We start from the raw sequence: 21506 nt of genomic DNA on the forward strand, positions 1-21506 counted from the left end.
TGACAAACGCAGACATGTCCATCAGATTGCCAGACAGAGAAGCGTGATTGGTCACTCCAGAGAACACGTCTCCACAGCTCTAGAGTCCAGTGGCGGCTTGCTTTACACCTCTGCATCCGACACTTTGCATTGCACTTGGTGATGTAAGGCTTGGATGCAGCTGCTCAGCCATGGAAACCCATTCCATGAAGGTCTCTACACACTGTTGTTGGGCTACTCTGAAGGCCACAAAAAGTTTGGAGGTCTTTAGCTATTGACTCTGCAGACAGCTGGCGACTTTTGCGCATTGTGCGCTTCAGCATGCTCTGGCCCCGCCCTGTCATGTGACGTGGCCTACCACTTGGTGGCTGAGTTGCTGTTGTTCCCAGTTGCTTCCACTTTGTTCTAATCCCACTAACAGTTGAGCGTGGAATATTTAGTAGCCAGGAAATGTCACGGATGGACAACCTATCACGGGACCACGCTTGGAGTCACTGAGCTCCTGAGAGCGACCCATTCTTTCACAAATGTTTGTAGAAGCAGTCTGCATGCCTAGGGGCTTGATTGTATACACCTGTGTCCATGGAGGGGATTGGAACACCTGAATCACTTGATTTGGAGGGCGGGGCCAATACTTTTGGCAATATAGTGTATATAGAGACGATATGTACAGGGGCGGACTGACCATTTGGAAACTCGGGCACTGCCCGAGGGCCTGGGGTCAGTAGGGGGCCCTATGAGATGCCCCTGGTACCCTTTTCATAGGCTTTTTTGAGTTTGGGCAAGGACACAGGGGCCCCATGATCCCCTATTGCCTGGGGGCCCCATGAGTTGTCAGTCCGCTCCTGGATATGTAACCTCCTCACTGCCTGTTATAACCCACAGATTGCTGACCCCCCAAATGCATGCGTTCCATGTGGATGTAGGATGGTTAAATGGATTGCGTTTGTCAGCAGTACTGAACACAAGGGGGGGGATCATTTTTGCTGCATCCAAGGACTCCAGTGGAGAGATTCTACCACCGTTCCTGCTCAGGAAAGCCCTATCACAGATGTTCTGATCCCTCACTTCAACACAAAGAAACTTTATGCCTCGAGATACATTTTATCCATCCAAACTTGTTTGGTCTAGTAGTCCATCAAACCACAAATTTCCATAATTTCCCAGAAACTGAAACATCAATTTTTGGCCCAGATCCATGAATGGGGATGAGCTTCTGATTTGTCTTGAACAGTGGTTTGGCCCAAACCCCAGTGTGTTTGCAGTTTGGTGAGCAGGTGAAAAAACAGCCTGGCTGAAGCTCTGGCTGATGTAGCTGGAAAGTCTGTAATATAGCGGCGTTAGCACTACTACCCCAAAAGGACAGTTCCCCATAAGCTTCTGTTTGTAAACAGGTTGGTAGAGTTCCTGGGTAATGTCATTGACCAAAGCCAGCAGGGATCTGTCATTTGTGATGGGAGTAGCAGCAGATTATTTCCTGGGTAATGTCATTGACCAAAGCCAGCAGGGATCTGTCATTTGCGGTGGGAGTAGCAGCAGATGAGTTTCTGGGTAATGTCATTGACCAAAGCCAGCAGGGATCTGTCATTTGCGATGGGAGTAGCAGCAGATGATTTCCTGGGTAATGTCATTGACCAAAGCCAGCAGGGATCTGTCATTTGCGGTGGGAGTAGCAGCAGATGAGTTTCTGGGTAATGTCATTGACCAAAGCCAGCAGGGATCTGTCATTTGCGATGGGAGTAGCAGCAGATTTCCTGGGTAATGTCATTGACCAAAACCAGCAGGGATCTGTCATTTGTGATGGGAGTAGCAGCAGATGGGTTTCTGGGTAATGTCATTGACCAAAGACAGCAGGGATCTGTCATTTGCCATGGGAGTAGCAGCAGATGAGTTTCTGGGTAATGTCATTGACCAAAGACAGCAGGGATCTGTCATTTGCGATGGGAGTAGCAGCAGATGAGTTTCTGGGTAATGTCATTGACCAAAGCCAGCAGGGATCTGTCATTTGCGATGGGAGTAGCAGCAGATGAATTCCTGGGTAATGTCATTGACCAAAGCCAGCAGGGATCTGTCATTTGTGATGGGAGTAGCAGCAGATGAGTTTCTGGGTAATATTGACCAAAGCCAGCAGGGATCTGTCATTTGCGATGGGAGTAGCAGCAGATGAGTTTCTGGGTAATGTCATTGACCAAAGCCATCAGGGATCTGTCATTTTCGATGGGAGTAGCAGCAGATGATTTCCTGGGTAATGTCATTGACCAAAGCCAGCAGGGATCTGTCATTTGCGATGGGAGTAGCAGCAGATGATTTCCTGGGTAATGTTATATAAAGGAATTGTGTGTTTTTAATGTCCATTAAGCTGCATTAAAAGGCAAGCTACCCACCGGTTGAATTTTTTTTGGTTAACTTTTTTTCATCAGTATATGTCTCGCACATGTCCCACATGGCAGTGCCCAACTACCCATACCATAGATGTCAAAGGGACTTGGAGCTTTGGATGGGTGCTCCTGCGTTTGCCAAACCTCCTTTGCCTGATTTGCTCATTCCTATCCCTGAATTTGTATTACATGGTGTGATGTCATACCTCCCATGAAGAAATTGTTGCTATGTACATCAAAACACCCGCCATAATAAAACTAATAGTTGCAACAATGGGCAATATTTGTGGTACATACGCTATGCATACATCTGATGCAGCTATTACAGACCCTTGCATAATTTCAAACACTTGGCTGGGAAATAAGTAACACGTTTTCTTCTGTTGATTTGGCGTTGGTGTAAATATGTGGACTAATTCAATCCACATCTCTGCTTTGCAGAAAAGGTGCAGACTGTGGTTCCATGGCTCCCTCTGCAGACCATTTCCTGCATTACACAAGTGGAAAAGATGGCACTCTCTCCTTGGCGTTGGTGCTACTTAACGTGGTTCTGGTGTCAGCCACGATTCTCGTGTACTGCTCATTCTGCAAAAGGTAGGTTCAAAAAAAAAATGAAAACAATTGGTTAAACAATTTCTAAAGCTGAACTCTAGGCAAGCTGCTAAATACACAGAATGTGTACTTTAGTATTAATTTATACTTCTGTTCATCCAGTCCTATGATTTACAGCACTGCTACACAGCACAGCCTTGCTTGGCAGGGCAAGCAATCTGCTTTTTTGTTACTGAGCAGAACAGTGGCTAAGTGGTTAGCACTTCTGTCTAACAGCACTAGGGTCATGGGTTTGAATCCCAATCACAGCACTACCTGCTTGGAGTTTGCATGTTCTCCCTGTACCTGCATGGGTTTCCTCCCACCCTTCAAGGATATGCTGGTAGGTTATTTGGATCCTAAGTTGACCCTAATATTTGTATACATGGGACCTTAGATTGTACACCCCTTGAGGGTTAGGGACCGACGTGAATGCACAATATATATGTAAAGTGCTGTGTAAATTGACAGCACTATATAAGTACCTGAAATAAATACTCCAGTTCATTAACACTTACAGGTCTTGTCCCCAGGGGTGTGGATAAGGGGGTACCACCAGTTCTCCTGTACAGGGCCCAGGCCAGCAGGGGGGGCCCAGGCAACTGGGTGAATTGGATGTAGGCAGGGAGGGTAATTGGCACGGTGGGGGAGGGGGCAATTACTGCAACCAATCCCCTGTATGGCTTTCCCTGCACCTCTTCTCCACTCCCTCCTGCTGACTTTCAGCTGCTGCAGAGAGAGCCATACAGGGGATTGTTTCCAGTAATTGCCTTGGCACACTCATCAACCTCCCTGTGCACCATACATTTCCCCCTGTGCCCCCCAGTGCTGCCAAGTTCCCTCCTCACATTTACATGCCCCTTTTTTTTTCTAAATGAACACAATGAGTGATCTGTACTGATCACTCACTGTGATTATTCATAACTGAAGCATAGTAAACAAAGCAAAGTTTTCTTTGAAGGGCCCTGTCAAGTTGGCTGTATGGGGCCCCGTGGTTTCTAACAGCAGCCCTGCTTGTCCCTCCCCTAGCCTGTAATTGGACAGTGAAAGGAGATACAGCATACTGATGAGCTTGTCTCTCTAATTTCTCCTCCAATCAGTATGTCTCCTTGTTAACACATGAGCACCACAGAGCAACAGACTGGTCCCTTGTGCTACTTATTCCTTCCCCAGTCTGAGCTCTGCTGTACAGGGACTGATACCAAGTCAAATGTAGGTACTGTGACTCCATCGGGAAGATTTTCACTTGCTTCCTGTTCCTCTGACACCTATACAGGAAATGGAGGGAGCAGTCGATGTCATATCACTAGGGGTGGACTGCCAACTCATTGGGCCCCCGGGCAATAGGGGATCATGGGGCCCCTGTGTCCTTGCCCACACTCAAACCACACCCAAAAAAGCCTATCAAAGGTACCAGGGGCATCTCATGGGGCACCTACTGACCCCGGGCCCACGGGCAGTGCCCGAGTGCTCAAATGGTCAGTCCGCCCCTGCATATCACATGGGGTGATGAAGGGTAGGGAAGTTGTTTAGTCTGAATTGCAGGATCAATAGATGGTAACTGTCCCAGATATTCCAGGACAATCCCACATCCTGGACCTCAGTCCTGACAATGCTGAGTCCTGGGCTATGTCCTGGGATCACACTGCACCCTTGTGTGAGTTGCTGTACTTGTGCAGTAACTCAAAGGAGAAGCAGCAGTCTGACAATCTCATCTCTATGCTCTCTCCTCCTGTCAAGATGTCTTCTTGTTAGCACATGAGAACCAAAGAACAACGGATTGTCTCCTTCTGCTACTGTGATTCCATTGGGGAGATTTTCTATCACTTTGTGTTCCTCCAACACTTATACAAGAAATGGAGGCAGCAGTTAATGTCATATCACATGGAGGGACGTAGGGTAGGAAAGTTGCTTGGTCGATAGATGGCAACTGTCCTAGATTTTCCAGAACAGTCCCGCATCTTGGACCTCAGTCTCAATGATGGTGTGTCCCGGGCTATGTCCCGGGATCACAGTGCCACCCTTATTTAAGCTACAATGTGCAGTAACACAGTGGAGCATTCGTTATGGTGTGGGTGGTCCCAGCCAGGGGCAGAATGACAACTCATGGGGCCCCCGGGCAATAGGGGATCATGGGGCCCCTGTGTCCTTGCCCAAACTCAAAAAAGCCTATGAAAAAGGTACCAAGGGCATCTCATGGGGCCCCCTACTTACCCCGGGCCCTCAGGCAGTGCCCGAGTTTCCAAATGGTCAGTCCGCCCCTGGTCCCAGCAGAATTACAGGTGGAGGCTTGGGTGGGCTACTCCAATACGTTGACAGGGGCTGAATGGGGCTACCTGATGACTGGGTGAGCCTGAGGCTGACTGTGGGTGGAGTAAACCCAAGATGGGACTATAATGTTGGCAAGTATGGCTGGATCCACCAGGGGCGGACTGACCATTTGAAAACTCGGGCACTGCCCGTGGGCCCGGGGTCAGTAGGGGGCCCCATGAGATGCCCCTGGTACCTTTTTTATAGGCTTTTTTGAGTTTGGGCAAGGACACAGGGGCCCCATGATCTCCTATTGCCCGGGGGCCCCATGAGTTTTCAGTCCGCCCCTGGGATCCACTAATCATTTTGGTGTGTTAGTGGATTACCAATTGGGTCCAGCTCTCTGAGGTTCAGTGTTCTGCTTCCTACATAACCCCTGCTGAGATCAAACATCAGCCACATTGCCAGTGCATTGTATTAAATGAGCCTCCAATGCGTAACACTGCCAAGTAGGAAGCAGTGTCTGCAAATGTAATGAGCAATATGATGGCTCCCATGTTCATATAGAATTGTATCATATAAAATCACATTTAAAACATTAACACACACTAATAAGATGATGTAGGCCAAGCTGTTTCCTTTTACATGTCTATGTAAAAGTATTATATATTATATATACATTCCATTTAAAGAGGACCTGTATTATGGAAGCCAAGCCTAAAAAAAACAAGTGATCTTTTTCCCATCATTGACTACCATGTCCTGTTGTTGTGCACTATGTCTTTGTGTGGAGGTGGCCATTTTGGTAGAGACAGGGCTTTGCTTCCTTATGTCAGAGCTGCCCCCTGATGACCAGTGATATGATGAGTGTTGGGGTAATTACAGTGGTGGAGGAAGCACAGATATACTATATTGCCAAAAGTATTGGGACACCCCTGCAAATCATTGGATTCAGGTATTCCAATCACCTCCATGGCCACAGGTGTATACAATCAAGCCCCTAGGCATGCAGACTGCTTCTACAAACATTAGTGAAAGAATGGGTCGCTCTCAGGAGCTCAGTGACTCCAAGCGTGGTACCATGATAGGTTGTCACCTGTGCAATAAGTCCATCCGTGACATTTCCTGGCTACTAAATATTCCACGGTCAACTGTTAGTGGTATTATAACAAAGTGGAAGCAACTGGGAACAACAGCAACTCAGCCACCAAGTGGTAGGCCACGTCACATGACAGAGCGGGGTCAGCGCATGCTGAAGCGCACAGTGCACAGGAGTCGTCAACTATCTGCAGAGTCAATAGCTAAAGACCTCCAAAGTTGGTGTGGCCTTCAGAATATCACAACAACAGTGTGTAGAGAGCTTCATGGAATGGGTTTCCATGGCCGAGCAGCAGTATTCAAGTCTTACATCACCAAGTGCAATGCAAAGCATCGGATCTAGGAGTGTAAAGCACAACGCCACTGAACTCTAGAGCATTTTGCCACTGTGCTGCCCATTTCAATAAATTATATATATATACATATATATATATATATATATATATACACACACACACACACACACTGCATGTTGAAATGCACTTTTATTACAAAATATATGAAAAATATTTTTAAAATACATTTTCAAATATACTGTGTCTTTAAAAATACATTTAGTCTACATTTTTATAATGCATTTACAAATATATGTAAAAATATATGTTAACATGACTTAAAAAAATCTGAAGAATATATTTAAAAAATATATATTTTAAAAAATATTTTTCATATATTTCGTAATATATAAAAAACACATTTCAACATGCAATATATATATATGTATTGAAATATATTTTGAAATATATTGAATACGACCAAAATTGTAGTATTTCAAATACAGGGTGAGGCAACATAACTTCCTTTTTTCAAAAAGCAATAAAACCCATTTTATGAATCAGAATTGTTTTTATTGTCTTTAATAATGTAGGTACATATCTAAAGTTCTGTTTTACACAGTTTTGAAAATCATATCAGGTAGGTGACGCCCCCCATTGTCCATACACTGAATAAGCCGATTTCTGGCGTTTTTCATGACCCTTACCAGCATAGCAGCGGGTATGTGGGCAATTTCTGCGCGGATGTTGGCCTTCAGGTCTTGTAGGGTCCTTGGGCAGTTTACATAAATGCGGGATTTCAAAAAAACCCACAAAAAAAAGTCGCAAGGGGCCAAATCGGGGGAGAGGGTTGGCCACTCCAAATCGACCCTCATTGAGATGAGGCGCTCCGGGAAGTGTTCCCTTAAAACAGCCATTGATGCTCTTGAAGTGCTCTTGAAGCCGTTGCTCCGTCCTGTTGGAACCAAATGTCCCCTAAGTCCAATTCATCAAGTCGTGGAAAAACAAATTCCTCCAACATGTTCACATACCGGTCTGAATTCACTGTCACTGTGACCTCATTTTCTTCAAAGAACCAGGGACCAATAATCTCAGCTGAGGCAATTGCACACCACACTGTGACTTTAGATGAATGCAAAGGCCTTTGATGCAATTCTCGAGGATTGGTGTCGGCCCAGTAGCGCATGTTCTGTTTGTTGACGCATCCAATCAAGTGAAAATGGGCTTCATCACTGTAAAAAACAATTGCGTCCTCAGGGACGTTTTCGAGTACTGCCTCACATGCGTTCCTCCGAGAATTGAAGTCGCGTTCGGAGAGTTCCTGCACAATTGCCAACTTGAACGGATGGTAATGAAGGTCATCGTGAAGAATTCGCCTCACTGAATGATCTGAAAGTCCAAGGGCAGACGCATGTTTGCGCGCAGAACGCTGCGGGGATCGCAAGATTGAAGCTCTCACTGCATCGATGTTCTCAGGTGATCTGATGGGTCGAGGGACTCCAGCTCTTCGTCTTGTCGTACTTGCGGTTTGTCTGAACGTAGTGACCCACGTAACAATTGATTTCCGGTCCGGAAAACTTTAGAACTACGCCTGTTGCCTGAGACCACTCCCGCCCCGCTATGGCCGCTACAGCCTGAATGGCACGCATTTCAAAAAAGGAAGTTATGTTGCTGCACCCTGTATATGTCAATATTTATGGGAAGAATATTTTTAAAATTTATTTCAAATATATTTTTCTTCCATGTGGGTGATAACACATGTTCTTTGGCGAGGTATACTGGGGTGTCATATCACCGCAATGTGATAGTGTGAATTGGCCCTAAAGGTTAAGATGAAGAAGTTATTGATACTTGGGGGGGATATTCCTAGAGTCATTTTTTGGTAGCAGTTACTTTTTTGCAATGAATGAAAATTCGTATGTTTTCTGTATCACTAGTCTGGTTCCAATTTATCTCTGCGAGCCGATAAACCATGCGGAATAGCGACAGATTGTCAGTATGGATCTGCCCCACCTCTACGTGGGGATCAGATGTCTTATTAATGAATATCATTTTATGGTTTGACTCAGAGATATTGCCCTGCGCCGGTATTTCCTTCGCTGTTTGGAAATGTTCTGTGATTCCTCTTGGAACGTAACCTTTGTGATTGCAGGACGCACACGGTAATCAGTTACACCAGTTGGACGGCCTTGCAGAACGCATGCAGCTGTTAACATCTGTCAGGAAAAAGCAGCCAATTCCGCAAGACGATTCCATAGAGTGGAGCTACAATGACAGGGCAGGAAGGTAAAGCGGTGGGCAGGAAGTCTTCCAATTACCTCCACATTCACCAAACACTGAACCTTGGATCAAAGTTTAGGAAGCGACTGCTCGTGTGATAATGTCTGGCCAGCTGCCAGAGAAGCAGGGTTGGGTTTTTATTTTCTGAATTGTATGTGTGTTTTAGCAGTTCAAGATCTGAGCTAATGCAATCCATGATCTGAACCAAAAAAACCACCATATCTGAGCACAATGGGATATTTAGAGTGGAACTCCAGCCTTCTGTGAAGGTTCTTCTCTTGTACTGAAATGGCTTACTCTGAGCTTCTCACAATGTGCAGATAGAACTCACCTCAGTTCCTGGCTGGAGGACATCTGGCATTACCTAGCCATTTCCTACCAATCCTGTCTGTCCTTGGCCCATCCTTTCACTTGGTGGATTTTAGTTCCTTCAAATAAAGAGGCTCAACAAGTGGGTGTTGCCTAATTAGGTCTTTTCGCCAACAGGACATTGACCCATCCTGGAAATGCTGCCAAACCTTCTTAGGCTTAGGAGAGTCCTAAAGAAACCCCAGATGTCTATCTAGCCCCCAGATGTCTCTCTACCCCCCAGATGTCTCTCTACCCCCAGATGTCTATCTAGCCCCCAGATGTCTCTCTAGCTTACCAAGCAGCAGAAGAGTTATCGTTTTGAAGTCACGGGAACGCCGAAGCAAAGTCCGGCCTGGATCTTTCTGGGATACCTTTTGACCCGGATCACATGTATAACGCATGGATGTCTGCTATCAGAAGTGTCTGGTGAAACGGCCATTGGAGTTCCATTTTGTGCTCTGTTTGGAAGTGATTGAACGTCTTTGAGTATTCCTGAGTCTGCCCTGCTATCAACTTGCCTGCCTTGAAGGGAACCAGGGAAATTAACCCATAAGTTTTAGGACCGTTCTTGTCAGGAATGGACTCACCATTAGTGGTGGGACTCATCTGCCGTGTGGGCTGCAGTACCAGGGCTGGTCAGCGGGTGCTCTCAGCAACCAAAAGCTCACTCCTGCAATCAGTCATCACCTGAGGCTGATTGCAGGAGGTGTATTTAAGGAATGGCCAGACCTGCAGTCAGTGCCTTGGTGTATGTTTCCCATGATCTCCTGTACCTGCATTCTGTCTGCTTCCTGCCTGATCCTGACTCTGCTTTGATCCTGACTCTGAACGAACTCTGCCTGTCCTGACCTCGGCTATTCCTGACCACTCTTCCGCTCGCTCCTGGTACCCTGTTTGTCCGTTTGCTACCGACCCGGCCTGCCCGACTACGTTTGATTTGTATATATGGTTATCTGTTGGAGGTTGGGTTGTTTGCACTGTTATGTTTACTTTGCACTGCGTTTGTGTTGTTTAGTCTTTAATAAATTGTATTGTTTATACTATACATGAAGCCTGCGTTTCGCTGTGTCAGTCCACACACCTCTGGTCATACCCGGAGCCCTGACAGTTCTATTTATTTAGGAGGTCATGGGACTCAACCCACTCAATTCCGTCAGCTGGACAAAGGAGTGCGCTAGGACTGCTATCTCACAGCGCGTGCTCTGGAAAGGCATCGCTACGACGCCCGGAGTCGTCATCACACACAAGCTGTGCTCTGCTGTGTGTTCCAAGCCTTGGTGCCAGACCTCCTCCATCTTGCCGGCCATAATGCCTGACACTGACAGATGACAGATCATCATCCAGGACTGCACACCATGCTGCTCACCATGGTGGATTCCCTTTGATGTATATTGAAGTGCCTTTTTTAATCTACCCTCCTGTAAGTTGTCCTCTTTTATGTGCAATAAACCAAGTTTACAGTTTACACTTAGAGGCGCCTTTCTCCTCTCTTCTTTTGTCATTAGTAAGACCTCATCTGGAATATGCAGTTCAGTTTTGGGCACCAATTCACAAAAAGAACATTGGGGAACTGGAGAAAGTACAGAGAAGGGCAACCAAACTGATACGAGGCATGGAGATCAGCACTGGTCAATATAGTGAACTCAGTGTAGAGCTATTCCCCCTGAGGTCATCACAGAGGACAAGGGGGCACTTTTTACATCTGGAGGAAAAGAAATTTAATCTCCAAACATGGAAAGGTTTCTTCACAGTAAGAGCTGTGAAAATGTGGAATAGACTCCCTCAAGAGTTGGTTCTGACCAGCTCCGTGGATTGCTTTAAAAAAGTCCTGGATTGTTTCTTGGATACACAGAATATAACTGGATACTAACATTTATAGGTAAACTTGATCCAGGGAATATCCGATTGCCTCTTGGGGGATCAGGAAGGATTTTTATCCCCTGCAGGAGCAAATTGTATCATGCTTTACTGGGCATTTTGCCTTCCTCTGGATCAACTGTGGGTGTAGGGTTATAGAGTCTATCAGCATGGCACTTCTTGACTTGGCAATATTTGCACACTCTTCCTTGCAAAAACACCCCAAATCTGTCAGATTGCGAGGGCATCTCCTGTGCACAGCCCTCATCAGATCACTCCACAGATTTTCCATTGGATTCAGGTCTAAGCTCTGGCTGGGTCATTCCAAAACTTGAATCTTCTTCTGGTGAAGCCATTCCTTTGTTGATTTGGATGTATGCTTTGGGTCGTTGTCATGCTGAAAGATGAAGTTCCTCTTCATGTTCAGCTTTCTAGCAGAAGCCTGAAGGTTTTGTGCCAATATTGACTGCTATTTGGAACTGTTCAGAATTCCCTCTTTCATGACTAAGGCCCCAGTTCCAGCTGAAGAAGAACAGCCCCAAAGCATGATGCCGCCACCACCATGCTTCACTGTGGGTATGGTGTTCTTTTGGTGATGTGCAGAGTTGTTTTTGCACCAAACATATCTTTTGGAATTATGGCCAAAAAGTTCTAACTTGGTTTCATCAGACGATAACACATTTTCCCACATGCTTTTGGGAGACTTCAGATGTGTTTTTGCAAAATTTAGCCGGGCTTGGATGTTTTTTGTAAGAAAAGGCTTCCATCTTGTCACTCTACCCCATAGCCCAGACATATGAAGAATACGGGAGATTCTTGTCACATGGACCACACAGCCTGTACTTGCCAGATATTCCTGCAGCTTCTATAAAGTTGCTGTAGGCCTCTTGGCAGCCTCCCAGACCAGTTTTCTTCTCGTCTTTTTCATCCATTTTGGAGGGACGTCCAGTTCTTGGTAATGTCACTGTTGCTCCATATTTTCTCTACTTGATGATGGCTCCCTTCACTGTGTTCCATGGTAATTTTCTCATTATTGCTCCCACAGTTGATTTGTTCACACCAAGCTGCTTGCCTATTGCAGATTCAGTCTTCCCAGCCTGGTGCAGGTCTACAATTTTGTTTCTGGTGTCCTTCGACAGCTTTTTGGTCTTCACCATAGTGGAGTTTGGAGTGTGACTGTTTGAGGTTGTGGACAGGTGTCTTTTATACTGATAACAAGTTCAAACAGGTGCCATTGTTACAGGTAATGAGTGCAGGACAGAGGAGCCTCTTAAAGAAGAAGGTACAGGTCTGTGAGAGCCAGAAATCTTGCTTGTTTGTAGGTGACCAAATACTTATTTTCCACCATAATTTGCAAATAAATTCTTTCCAAATCAGCCAATGTGATTGTCTGGATTTTTTTTCTCATTTTGTCTCTCATAGTTGAGGTCTACCTATGATGCCAATTACAGGCCTCTCTCATCTTTTTAAGTGGGAGAACTTGCACAATTGGTGGCTGACTAAATACTTTTTTGCCCCACTGTATCTAATGCCTTGGAAATTCTTTTATACCCTTCTCCTGACTGATACCTTTTGATAATGAGATCCCTCTGATGCTTTGGGAGCTCTCTGCGGACCATGGCTTTTGCTGTTGGATGCGACTAAGAAAATGTCAGGAAAGACCTACTAGAACAGCTGAACTTTATTTTGGGTTAATCAGAGGCACTTTAAATGATGGCAGGTGTGTACTGACTCCTATTTAACATGATTTTGCATGTAATTCTGAACACAGCTACATCCCCAGTTATAGAGGGTGTGCACACTTATGCAACCACATTATTTTAGTTTTTTTTTTCTCCCGCCCCCCCTTTCCCTAAAAGATTTCACTTTGTTTTTCAATTGAGTTGTACAGTTTATAGGTCACATTAAAGGTGGAAAAAGTTCTGAAATTATTTATCTTTGTCTAATTTTTTTACATCACAGAAACCTAACATTTTAACTGGGGTGTGCAGACTTTTTATATCCACTGTATACAGATAGAGAGATACAAAGTAACATTGTTTATAAACATTGATCAGACAGAAGATAGAGGGATACAAAGTTCCCTGCTGGCGGTTGAATGTAAACAAAAGAATTGCCGGCAATTCCAGTAGAAGAAAAAAAGAAACAGGGTCTAATATAGATTTTAAAAAGAACCCCCTGCCAAACTGTAAAAAAAAAAAAATGCGTGCCCCCCCTCCTTTCCAAAATCCTTACCAGACCCTTATCCAAGCATGCAGCCTGGTAGGCAAGGAAATGGAGGGGGGATAGGCGAGCGCCCTCCCTCCCCTCCTGAACCCTCCCAAAGGACCTTGTCCCCATATCGATGGGGACAAGGGCATCTTTTCCACAACCTTAGGCCCCCCCACCCCAAAGCATGTTAAGGCACGTGGCCTGGTATGGTTAGGGGATGCCCACTCGCACCCTACACTTTCCTGGCCTGTCATGGTCATGCTCAGATAAGGGTCTGGTAAGGATTTTGGAAAGGAAGGTGGGGGGGGGCACGCAGTTTGTTTTTTTTAATTTTGGCACAGGGTTCTCCTTAAAATCTATAACAGACCCTGTTTCTTTTTTTCTCCAACTGGAATTGCCAGCAATTTTTTTGTTAACATTCAGGGAACCCTGCTGACCGCTGATGAGTCTTTGGTTGTTAGGGACGCGGGCGGCCAGCTTGCCACCTGCTCCTTAGCAACCAGCTACGCACTGCAAATCGATGGCACAAACATGGAAAAACACCAAAAAAGATCCAGCATTTTTCCTGTGTTTTTTTTTCTTCAGCTCCTAGGGTGCATGGAGCCTAAGTAATGACAAAGTTATTGCTGAATAAATAATTTCTACAGAAATGTAGAAATTTCTTTGCTCCTTGGGGGTGTACAGTGGGGAGAGCTGAATTGGTTAAAATAGGAAATATACACCCGGGGCGGACTGACCATTTGGAAACTCGGGCACTGCCTGAGGTCCCGGGATCAGTAGGGGGCCCCATGAGATGCCCCTGGTACCTTTTCCATAGGCTTTTTTGAGTTTGGGCAAGGACACCACTGGGATTTTTATTTTTTTTTTTGCTATATAAATGAAAAAGTTCAAACATTTTGAAAAAAAAAAGAGTTTTTCTTATAAAATTTTGCAAATAAATAATCTTTCTTCATAAATCTTGGCCAAAATGTATTCATCTATCTGTTTAGTATATACATAGTTACATAGTTAGTCTGGCTGAAAAAAGACAAACGTCCATCCAGTTCAACCATAGAAAAAAAAGTTAGTTTATAACCAAAAATTATAATTTTTCAAAAAAAATGTTTACACTTATTTTTTTTTATATTATTATTATTTGTATTTTTTTTTTCTTTTACATACTGTCACCCTAGCAGTAGTGTCACCATGGTGACACTGTACTACTTGTGGGGGGTGATGAAGATTTTTTTTTTTACACTGATTGCTTTTATACCCATAAAGTCTGTAAATACAATAATTTCTCCTTCTCTCTGGCTGCATTCTTGCAGCCATTGAAAAATACTGTGAGCAGGGGTGGACTGACCATTCGAGCACTCAGCACTGCCTGAGGGCCCAGGGTCTGTAGGGGGCCCCATGAAATGCCCCTGGTACCTTTTTTATAGGCTTTTTTGGGTGTGCTTTGAGTGTGGGCAAGGACACAGGGGCCCCTTGATCCCCTATTGCCAGGGGGCCCCATGAGTTGTCAGTCCGCCCCTGTACACACCTCTGAATGACACCTGGTAGAAGTGTCTCTGATCTCTAGGATCTGGTCCTCCTGACTCTTCTATTGTCCAGCCTGTCTATATGTTGAATTCTCAGAGAAAATGTTTTCAGGGTCAGGAAATTGGATCCATCTGGTGTATATTAGTGCTGAAGATCTGCCAGGTTTGATACATTGCTGTGCAAGGCTTCTGTGCACCATGTGATGAAAGCAAGATGACTTGTCTGCACTGAACCCCTAAACTCTGAGATCTTCTACTGGCCCCATGACCTCGTCAATGTGCCATAGAGGATTACAGTCAGTCAAGGAGTCAAGGAGATCCTTCCAAGTTTATTGCCTGTTTGTGTGGAAGACAATTTGCCTTTTTTTATTTGTAGCACCTGGCCTTGATATGTCCATGTTGTCTATAAAGTTGTTTCACAATCTTACTAAAGTTTGTTTCCAAAGCAGCCAAAGATAAAAATGAAGATAAAATACCAAAAACGGCTTTTACTGAAAAAATTTACGTCAATCCATATATTTCCCCCCTGTAGTACTTTTTTTTCTGCCAGCATCATTTAACCAACTTCCTTCCAGCTCACGTTATCCCGGATGAGCCCCCAACCATTTGTCTGTCACTGTCCTCTCTCCTTCTGTCACCTTGTTCTGCAAAATTTACTGTCAATTCAAAATGTTTCCCCCTCCCCACAGTACTTTTTTCCCACCAGCCTCATTCATTATTTATTAATTATTATAGGTACTTATATTGCGCCGTCAATTTACACAGCACTTTACATATATATTGTACATTCACATCCAGGGGCGGACTGACAACTCATGGGGCCCCCGGGCAATAGGGGATCATGGGGCCCCTGTGTCCTTGCCAAAACTCAAAAAAGCCTATGAAAAAGGTACCAGGGGCATATTATGGGGACCCTTACTGACCCCGGGCCCTTGGGCAGTGCTCGAGTTTCCGAATGGTCAGTCCGCCCCTGTTCACATCAGTCCCTGACCCTCAAGGGGTGTACAATCTAAGGTCCCTAACTCACATTCATACATACACATACTAGGGACAATTTAGACAGGAGCCAATTAACCTACCAGCATGTCTTTGGAGTTTGGGAGAAAACCGGAGTACCCAGAGGAAACCCACGCAGACACAGGGAGAACATGCAAACTGCTGGCAGGTGGTGCCGTGGTTGGGACTTGAACCAATGACCCTAGTACTGCCAGGAGGAAGTGCTAACCATTTAGCCACTGTGCTGCCCAATCAATTTTCTTCGAACCTATATTGTCCCGGATCAGCCCCCAACCTGTGACTGGACAGCGAAAGAAGCAGCAGCACAGAAATGAACTCCTCTCTCTGCCACTCTCTCTGCCACTCTGCTCTCTCCTCCTATCAACTTTTGCTGCAATATTTACATAAATACAGAGATTTACCCCTGTGGCGGGGGCTGACTGACCATTTGGAAACTCTGGCACTGCCTGAGGGCCCGAGGTCAGTAGGGGGCCCCATGAGATGCCCCTGGTACCTTTTTCATAAGCTTTTTTGAGTTTGGGCAAGGACACAGGGGCCCCATGATCCCCTATTGCCTGGGGGCCTCATGAGTTGTCAGTCCGCCCCTGCCCCCTGTATTACTTTTTTTTCCTGCCAGGATCATTCAGCCAACTTCTTCCCACCCCAAGTAGTCCTGGATCAGCCCCCCAACTGTGACTGGACAGTGAATGGAGTAGCCGCACAGTGATGAGCATATCTCTATGTCACTGTTCTCTTCTCCCATCAGCATGTTTTGTGTTAGCACATGAACTGAACTGCTCCTTGTGCTGCTTCTTCCTCTTATACTTCAGCCCTGCTGTACAGGGACAGCAAGAGGCTGATACCAGGTCACATCCAGATACTTACCCTAGTTACATTAACCACTTCAAGTCTGGACACTTTTACCCCCTTCCTGTCCAGGCCAATTTTCAGCTTTCAGCGCTGTCAAAATATGTTGTCCCGGAGGGGAGGATTTCTTCAGCTTCTAGAAACATCTGAAGATCAAAACTTTGGTTTGTTTTTCTGCTATCCTGTTTCCTGTACACTCCACAGTGTCATCTCAAGCAGTATTATCTGACCTGTTCATTATCCTCGGTGAACTACAGAACACCTCCCCATTTGTGTTATAGAGATGGAGGGGAGGCTTCTGTAGTCCTAGCACATTCCTGTCCGAAGATGGCAATGCTGCTCTTCTATAGATACAAGTACAGTGAGCGAGTGCACTATTTCCCGTCAAATTTAGTATGTCTCGCATACGCCGTGCATGTATTTCCCTGTGTTTTATACTTTTTAACGGCTTCCCGACTGTCCTATAGCAGAAGTACTGCTACAGGGCAGCAGGGATGCACAAAATGAGATATATGGGTTTCCTCCGGGTAGTCCGCTTTCCTCACACACTCCAAAGACATGCTGGTAGGTTGATTGGTTCCTGTCTAAATTGTCCCTAGTATGTGTATGTATGAATGTGAGTTAGGGACCTTAGATTGTATACCCCTTGAGGGTTAGGGACTGATGTGAATGTACAATATATATGTAAAGCGCTGCGTAAATTGATGGTGCTATATAAGTACCTGAAATAAATAATAAATAAATATGTACATAATTTTGCAGTTGCACACATGCGCTCCCTACCCGCGCTGTTACTGGCTCCTCGGCATGTCATTCACTGGGTCCCGGCCACCGATTCTCAGCCAGGACTTGGTGATCAGAGGTGGAGTTGACAGGGGAGAGGTCTGTGTGTAAACAACACAGATCCATCCCCTGACAGCACAAACAGGCTGCTTCATATGGCTCTGCACAGTAGAGCCATGCAAAGCAGCTTCTCTCCCCAGTAAATCACACACAGCACACAATGTTAAACAGACACACAGCACACAGTTAACCCGTTGATCGCCCCAGATGTTAACCCCTTCCTGCCCAGTGCCATTAGTACAGAGTCAGTTCTTTTTATTAGCACTGTATTGGTGTCACTGGAGATGTCAGTGCCAGTTAGTCAGCCCCCCCCCCCCCCCCAGTGTCAGAATGCCCGCCGCAGTCCTGCTATAAGTCGCTGATCACCACCATTACTAGTAAAATAAATAAAATAAATATTCCTATATCTATACCGCCATTTGTAAACGCTATAACTTCCATGTAAACCAATTAATTTACACGCACTGGGATTTTTTTTAGCAAAGACATGTCAAAGAATACATTTAGGTCTAAATTAGATTTTTACATTTTTTTTACTGGATATGTTTTATAGCAAAAAGTCAAAAATATTGCGGTTTTTTTTTTTTTGCAAAATTGCCGGTCTTTTTCTGTTTATAGCGCAAAAAAAAAAAACCGCAGAGGCGATTAAATACCACCAAAGCAAAGCTCTGTTTGTGGGGAGAAAAGGACGTAAATGTCATTAATACACAGCGTTGCATGACCGTGCAATTGTGAGTTAAAGTAACGCAGCGCCGTATCACAAAAAATGGCCTGGTCGGGGGGGGGGGGGAAATCCTCTGGAGGGCGAATGGTTAAAAATACTGCAAGTCCCCACAACTACCCAATCTGTCAGAAATCCAGTGAGCACCTTACTCCGTATATGAGCTGACAACATAATAATTGGGATTTCTGTGCAGCTGAGGCTGTGTGTTGTCAGCTCATTACAAAAACTGGCTGTATTTTTAGCAGTTCTCTTCTGCTGGACTACAGAACTCCCTCCTCTCTCCATGACACCTCCCTCTCCTCATTTACACAACCTCTCCTCCTCTTCTCATCTACACAACAAAAGAGGGAGGTGTTTTGTAGTCAAGCGAAGCAGTCCTAACAACGCTGTCGGGATGTCAGTGCGGCAAAGTTTTCATCTCATTACAGGAAGTTATCATCTGACCAGGGGCGGACTGACCATTTGGAAACTTGGGCACTGCCCGAGGGCCCGGGGTCAGTAGGGGGCCCCATGAGATGCACCTGGTACCTTTTTCATAGGCTTTTTTGAGTTTGGGCAAGGACACAGGGGCCCCATGATCCCCTATTGCCCGGGGGCCCCATGAGTTGTCAGTCCGCCCCTGCATCTGACTCAATTTCATGCAGTTCTGCTGGACTTCAGAACATCTCCTCTTCATCACCATAACCCCTCCCTCTCCTCATCTCCGTAACCCCTCCTCCTCTCACCCAGGGGCGTATTTACCACAAGGCAAACAAGGCATTTGCCTAGGGTGGCATTTTTTCAGGGGGGCAGCACCACCCCCCCAGGAAAAAGGGACATATTCAGCATGGGGACCAGGTGGGATCCAAAAGAGGCAACGGGCTGCTTGATGGTGTATGCAGAGCCCGACTCACATTTCTGGGGATGTCCGGAGCTGTGAAAGTGTCTTTCTCTCTGTTAATGGGAGGGGTGTTGGTCGGTGTTAGGCTATCTTCGTCAGGGGGGCGCCTGATTTTTGTGTTGCCTAGGGCAGCAAAAAACCTAAAGACACCACTGCTCTCACCTATGCAACAAAAGAGAGAGGTGTTCTGTAGTCCAGAAGAGGAGAACCCAGGCAGGACTAACAGCACATTTGGAATTTCAGTGCAGCAGAGTTGTCACCTCACTACAGGAAGCTAGGAGCTCACTGGATTTATGGCAGATCGATCAATTTCGTTTGAACGTGCTACACTTTTAAAAAGACACTTCAGAGTGACAACGCTATTCATTCTGCAGTGAAATCTCACAGCCGTGTTGTCACCATGTGGATAAGGTAGTCTTAGAATACCTATCAACATTATGTTCCCAGGTCCCAGGATACTGTTAACGCTGCTCATATCCCACATTTCATCCTGCCATCTTCTAGTCGGGCGCCCCCAAATCATGCCTTTAAATTTGATCCTGCCTTTAAATTTGAGAGTACCACCAATTGAACCCACTATATAGGCTGACCTCTATATATGTGAAGACAGCCCCACCATGGCCCTTATCGCCACAATTGCCTTTTTTGGCGGGGCACATAGCATTGCAAGACAAATCCGGGACAGTCGGCCATCTACTGTATGCCTTAGACCAGGGGCAGACTGACAACTCATGGGGCCCCCGGGCAATAGGGGATCATGGGGCCCCGTGTCCTTGCCCACACCCAAAAAAGCCTATGAAAAAAACAATGAAAGGTACCAGGGGCATCTCATGGGGCCCCTTACTGACCCCGGGCCCTCGGGCAGTGCCCGCATGCACGAATGGTCAGTCCGCCCCTGTCTTAGACAGACATTTAGTTTTAGATGGACTTTAAAGTGGAACTACAGGCAGAGATACTTACCTCTGCTCTAATGGTCTGATGCCCACAAGGTCCTTCACCGGCACCTTCTCCTTGGCTTTTTCTGGATGCCGGCGTTTGGCCATCTTGATTGGCTGACGTCCCTCCTGCGCACCCAAAAGATTTGTTTATCCTGGCACATTGGCACTGTGCTGCGAAAAAAAAAAGAAACTGAGCTGCACATGCTGCCGATTGTGAACAGACAGGTAAATTTGTTTTATTGGAGAAGAAACATGGCAAATCTCTTCTGCAGTAAAGAGCCTGCCTGCTCTGCTTTACTTTTATGTCATTTTTCTGTGTTGCATTCAACTACATCAGGTTATTATTATTCTGTAGTATACTGACATCTAGTGGTGGTTTTGAGCCACTACATTATGTCTACCTATAAGATTTGGTCCTCCCTCTTTCCTCCCCCCCCCCTGTTTAAAGCTAGTTAGTTCAGTCTTAGCTGGACCCTCCCTCTTTATTCCATGTTCCCTCAGTGAGTGTTAACGCTGCCTGCTAGAATTCTATTTTATGCCTTTAGTTCTACGTTAGGTAGGAGAACATATTTATTTATTTATTACAGGTACTTGTATAGCGCCATCAATTTACGCAGCGCTTTACACACACATATCTCTATCTATCTATCCATTCAGTCGTATCCCACCCTTGGCGATTGCATGGACCGTCACTCGTAAGCGACTTTTTCCATGAATTCTCTTAGCAATTATTTTTACAGGGAAGGTTGCCAGGTCTTTCCCCAACCCCTACCATGCAGGAGATCCCGCATGGCCAGGGGTGAAACTAGGACAATTTAGACAGGAGCCAATTAACCTACCAGCATGTCTTTGGAGTGTGGGAGGAAACTGGAGTACCCTGAGGAATTCCACGCAGGGACAGGGAGAACATGCAAACTCTATACAGGAGGCACCATGGTCAGGAATCAAATCCATGACCCATATATATATATATATATATATAGTACATTCATATCAGTCCCTAACCCTCAAGGAGTGTACAGTCTTAAAGCTGAGTTCCAATGCATGTTCCTGACATGTTCCCTCAGTCAGTGTTAATACTTGGCAGAGATAAGGCTCATGTAAGTCATTGTCTATTTACACTTCAAAAGACTGGGAAAGCATCCTCTGCAATGCAATTAGCTGAAGTAAAATTGCATTGGATTCAACTTCTGTGTCTTATTGAAGAGTTAAGCTGCCTGTAGATGGTGTCAAGTCAGCAAGTGAGCATGCTGTCTGGACAGACTAGGTCTAAGAAGGTATGTCAATGCATAAAGCACAATCGAAACTAAACTCTGCCTGCTAGAATTCTATTTTATGCCTTTAGTTCTATGTTAGGTAGGAGAACATGTACATTAAAGCTGAGTTCCAATGCATGTTCCTGACATGTTCCCTCAGTCAGTGTTAATACTTGGCAGTGATAAGGGTCATGTAAGTCATTGTCTATTTA

General features: G+C 45.4%; 1 protein-coding gene across 1 annotated transcript in view; it reads left to right on the forward strand.

Annotated features, from left to right (window-relative positions):
* Positions 1-21506, forward strand: part of LOC149453540 (uncharacterized) — a 109845-nt gene that overhangs the window by 32299 nt on the left and 56040 nt on the right. Inside the window, exon 2 of the mRNA XM_089688170.1 lies at positions 2799-2951. Coding sequence (XP_089544296.1) covers positions 2821-2951 — 131 coding nt within the window. The 5' untranslated portion in view covers positions 2799-2820. The remainder of the gene's footprint in view (positions 1-2798; positions 2952-21506) is intronic.

Source organism: Staurois parvus, unplaced genomic scaffold (assembly GCF_062004578.1).
Source record: "Staurois parvus isolate SC_StPar_1 unplaced genomic scaffold, SC_StPar_1.0 ptg000448l, whole genome shotgun sequence".
NCBI classification, from domain to species: Eukaryota; Metazoa; Chordata; class Amphibia; order Anura; family Ranidae; genus Staurois; species Staurois parvus.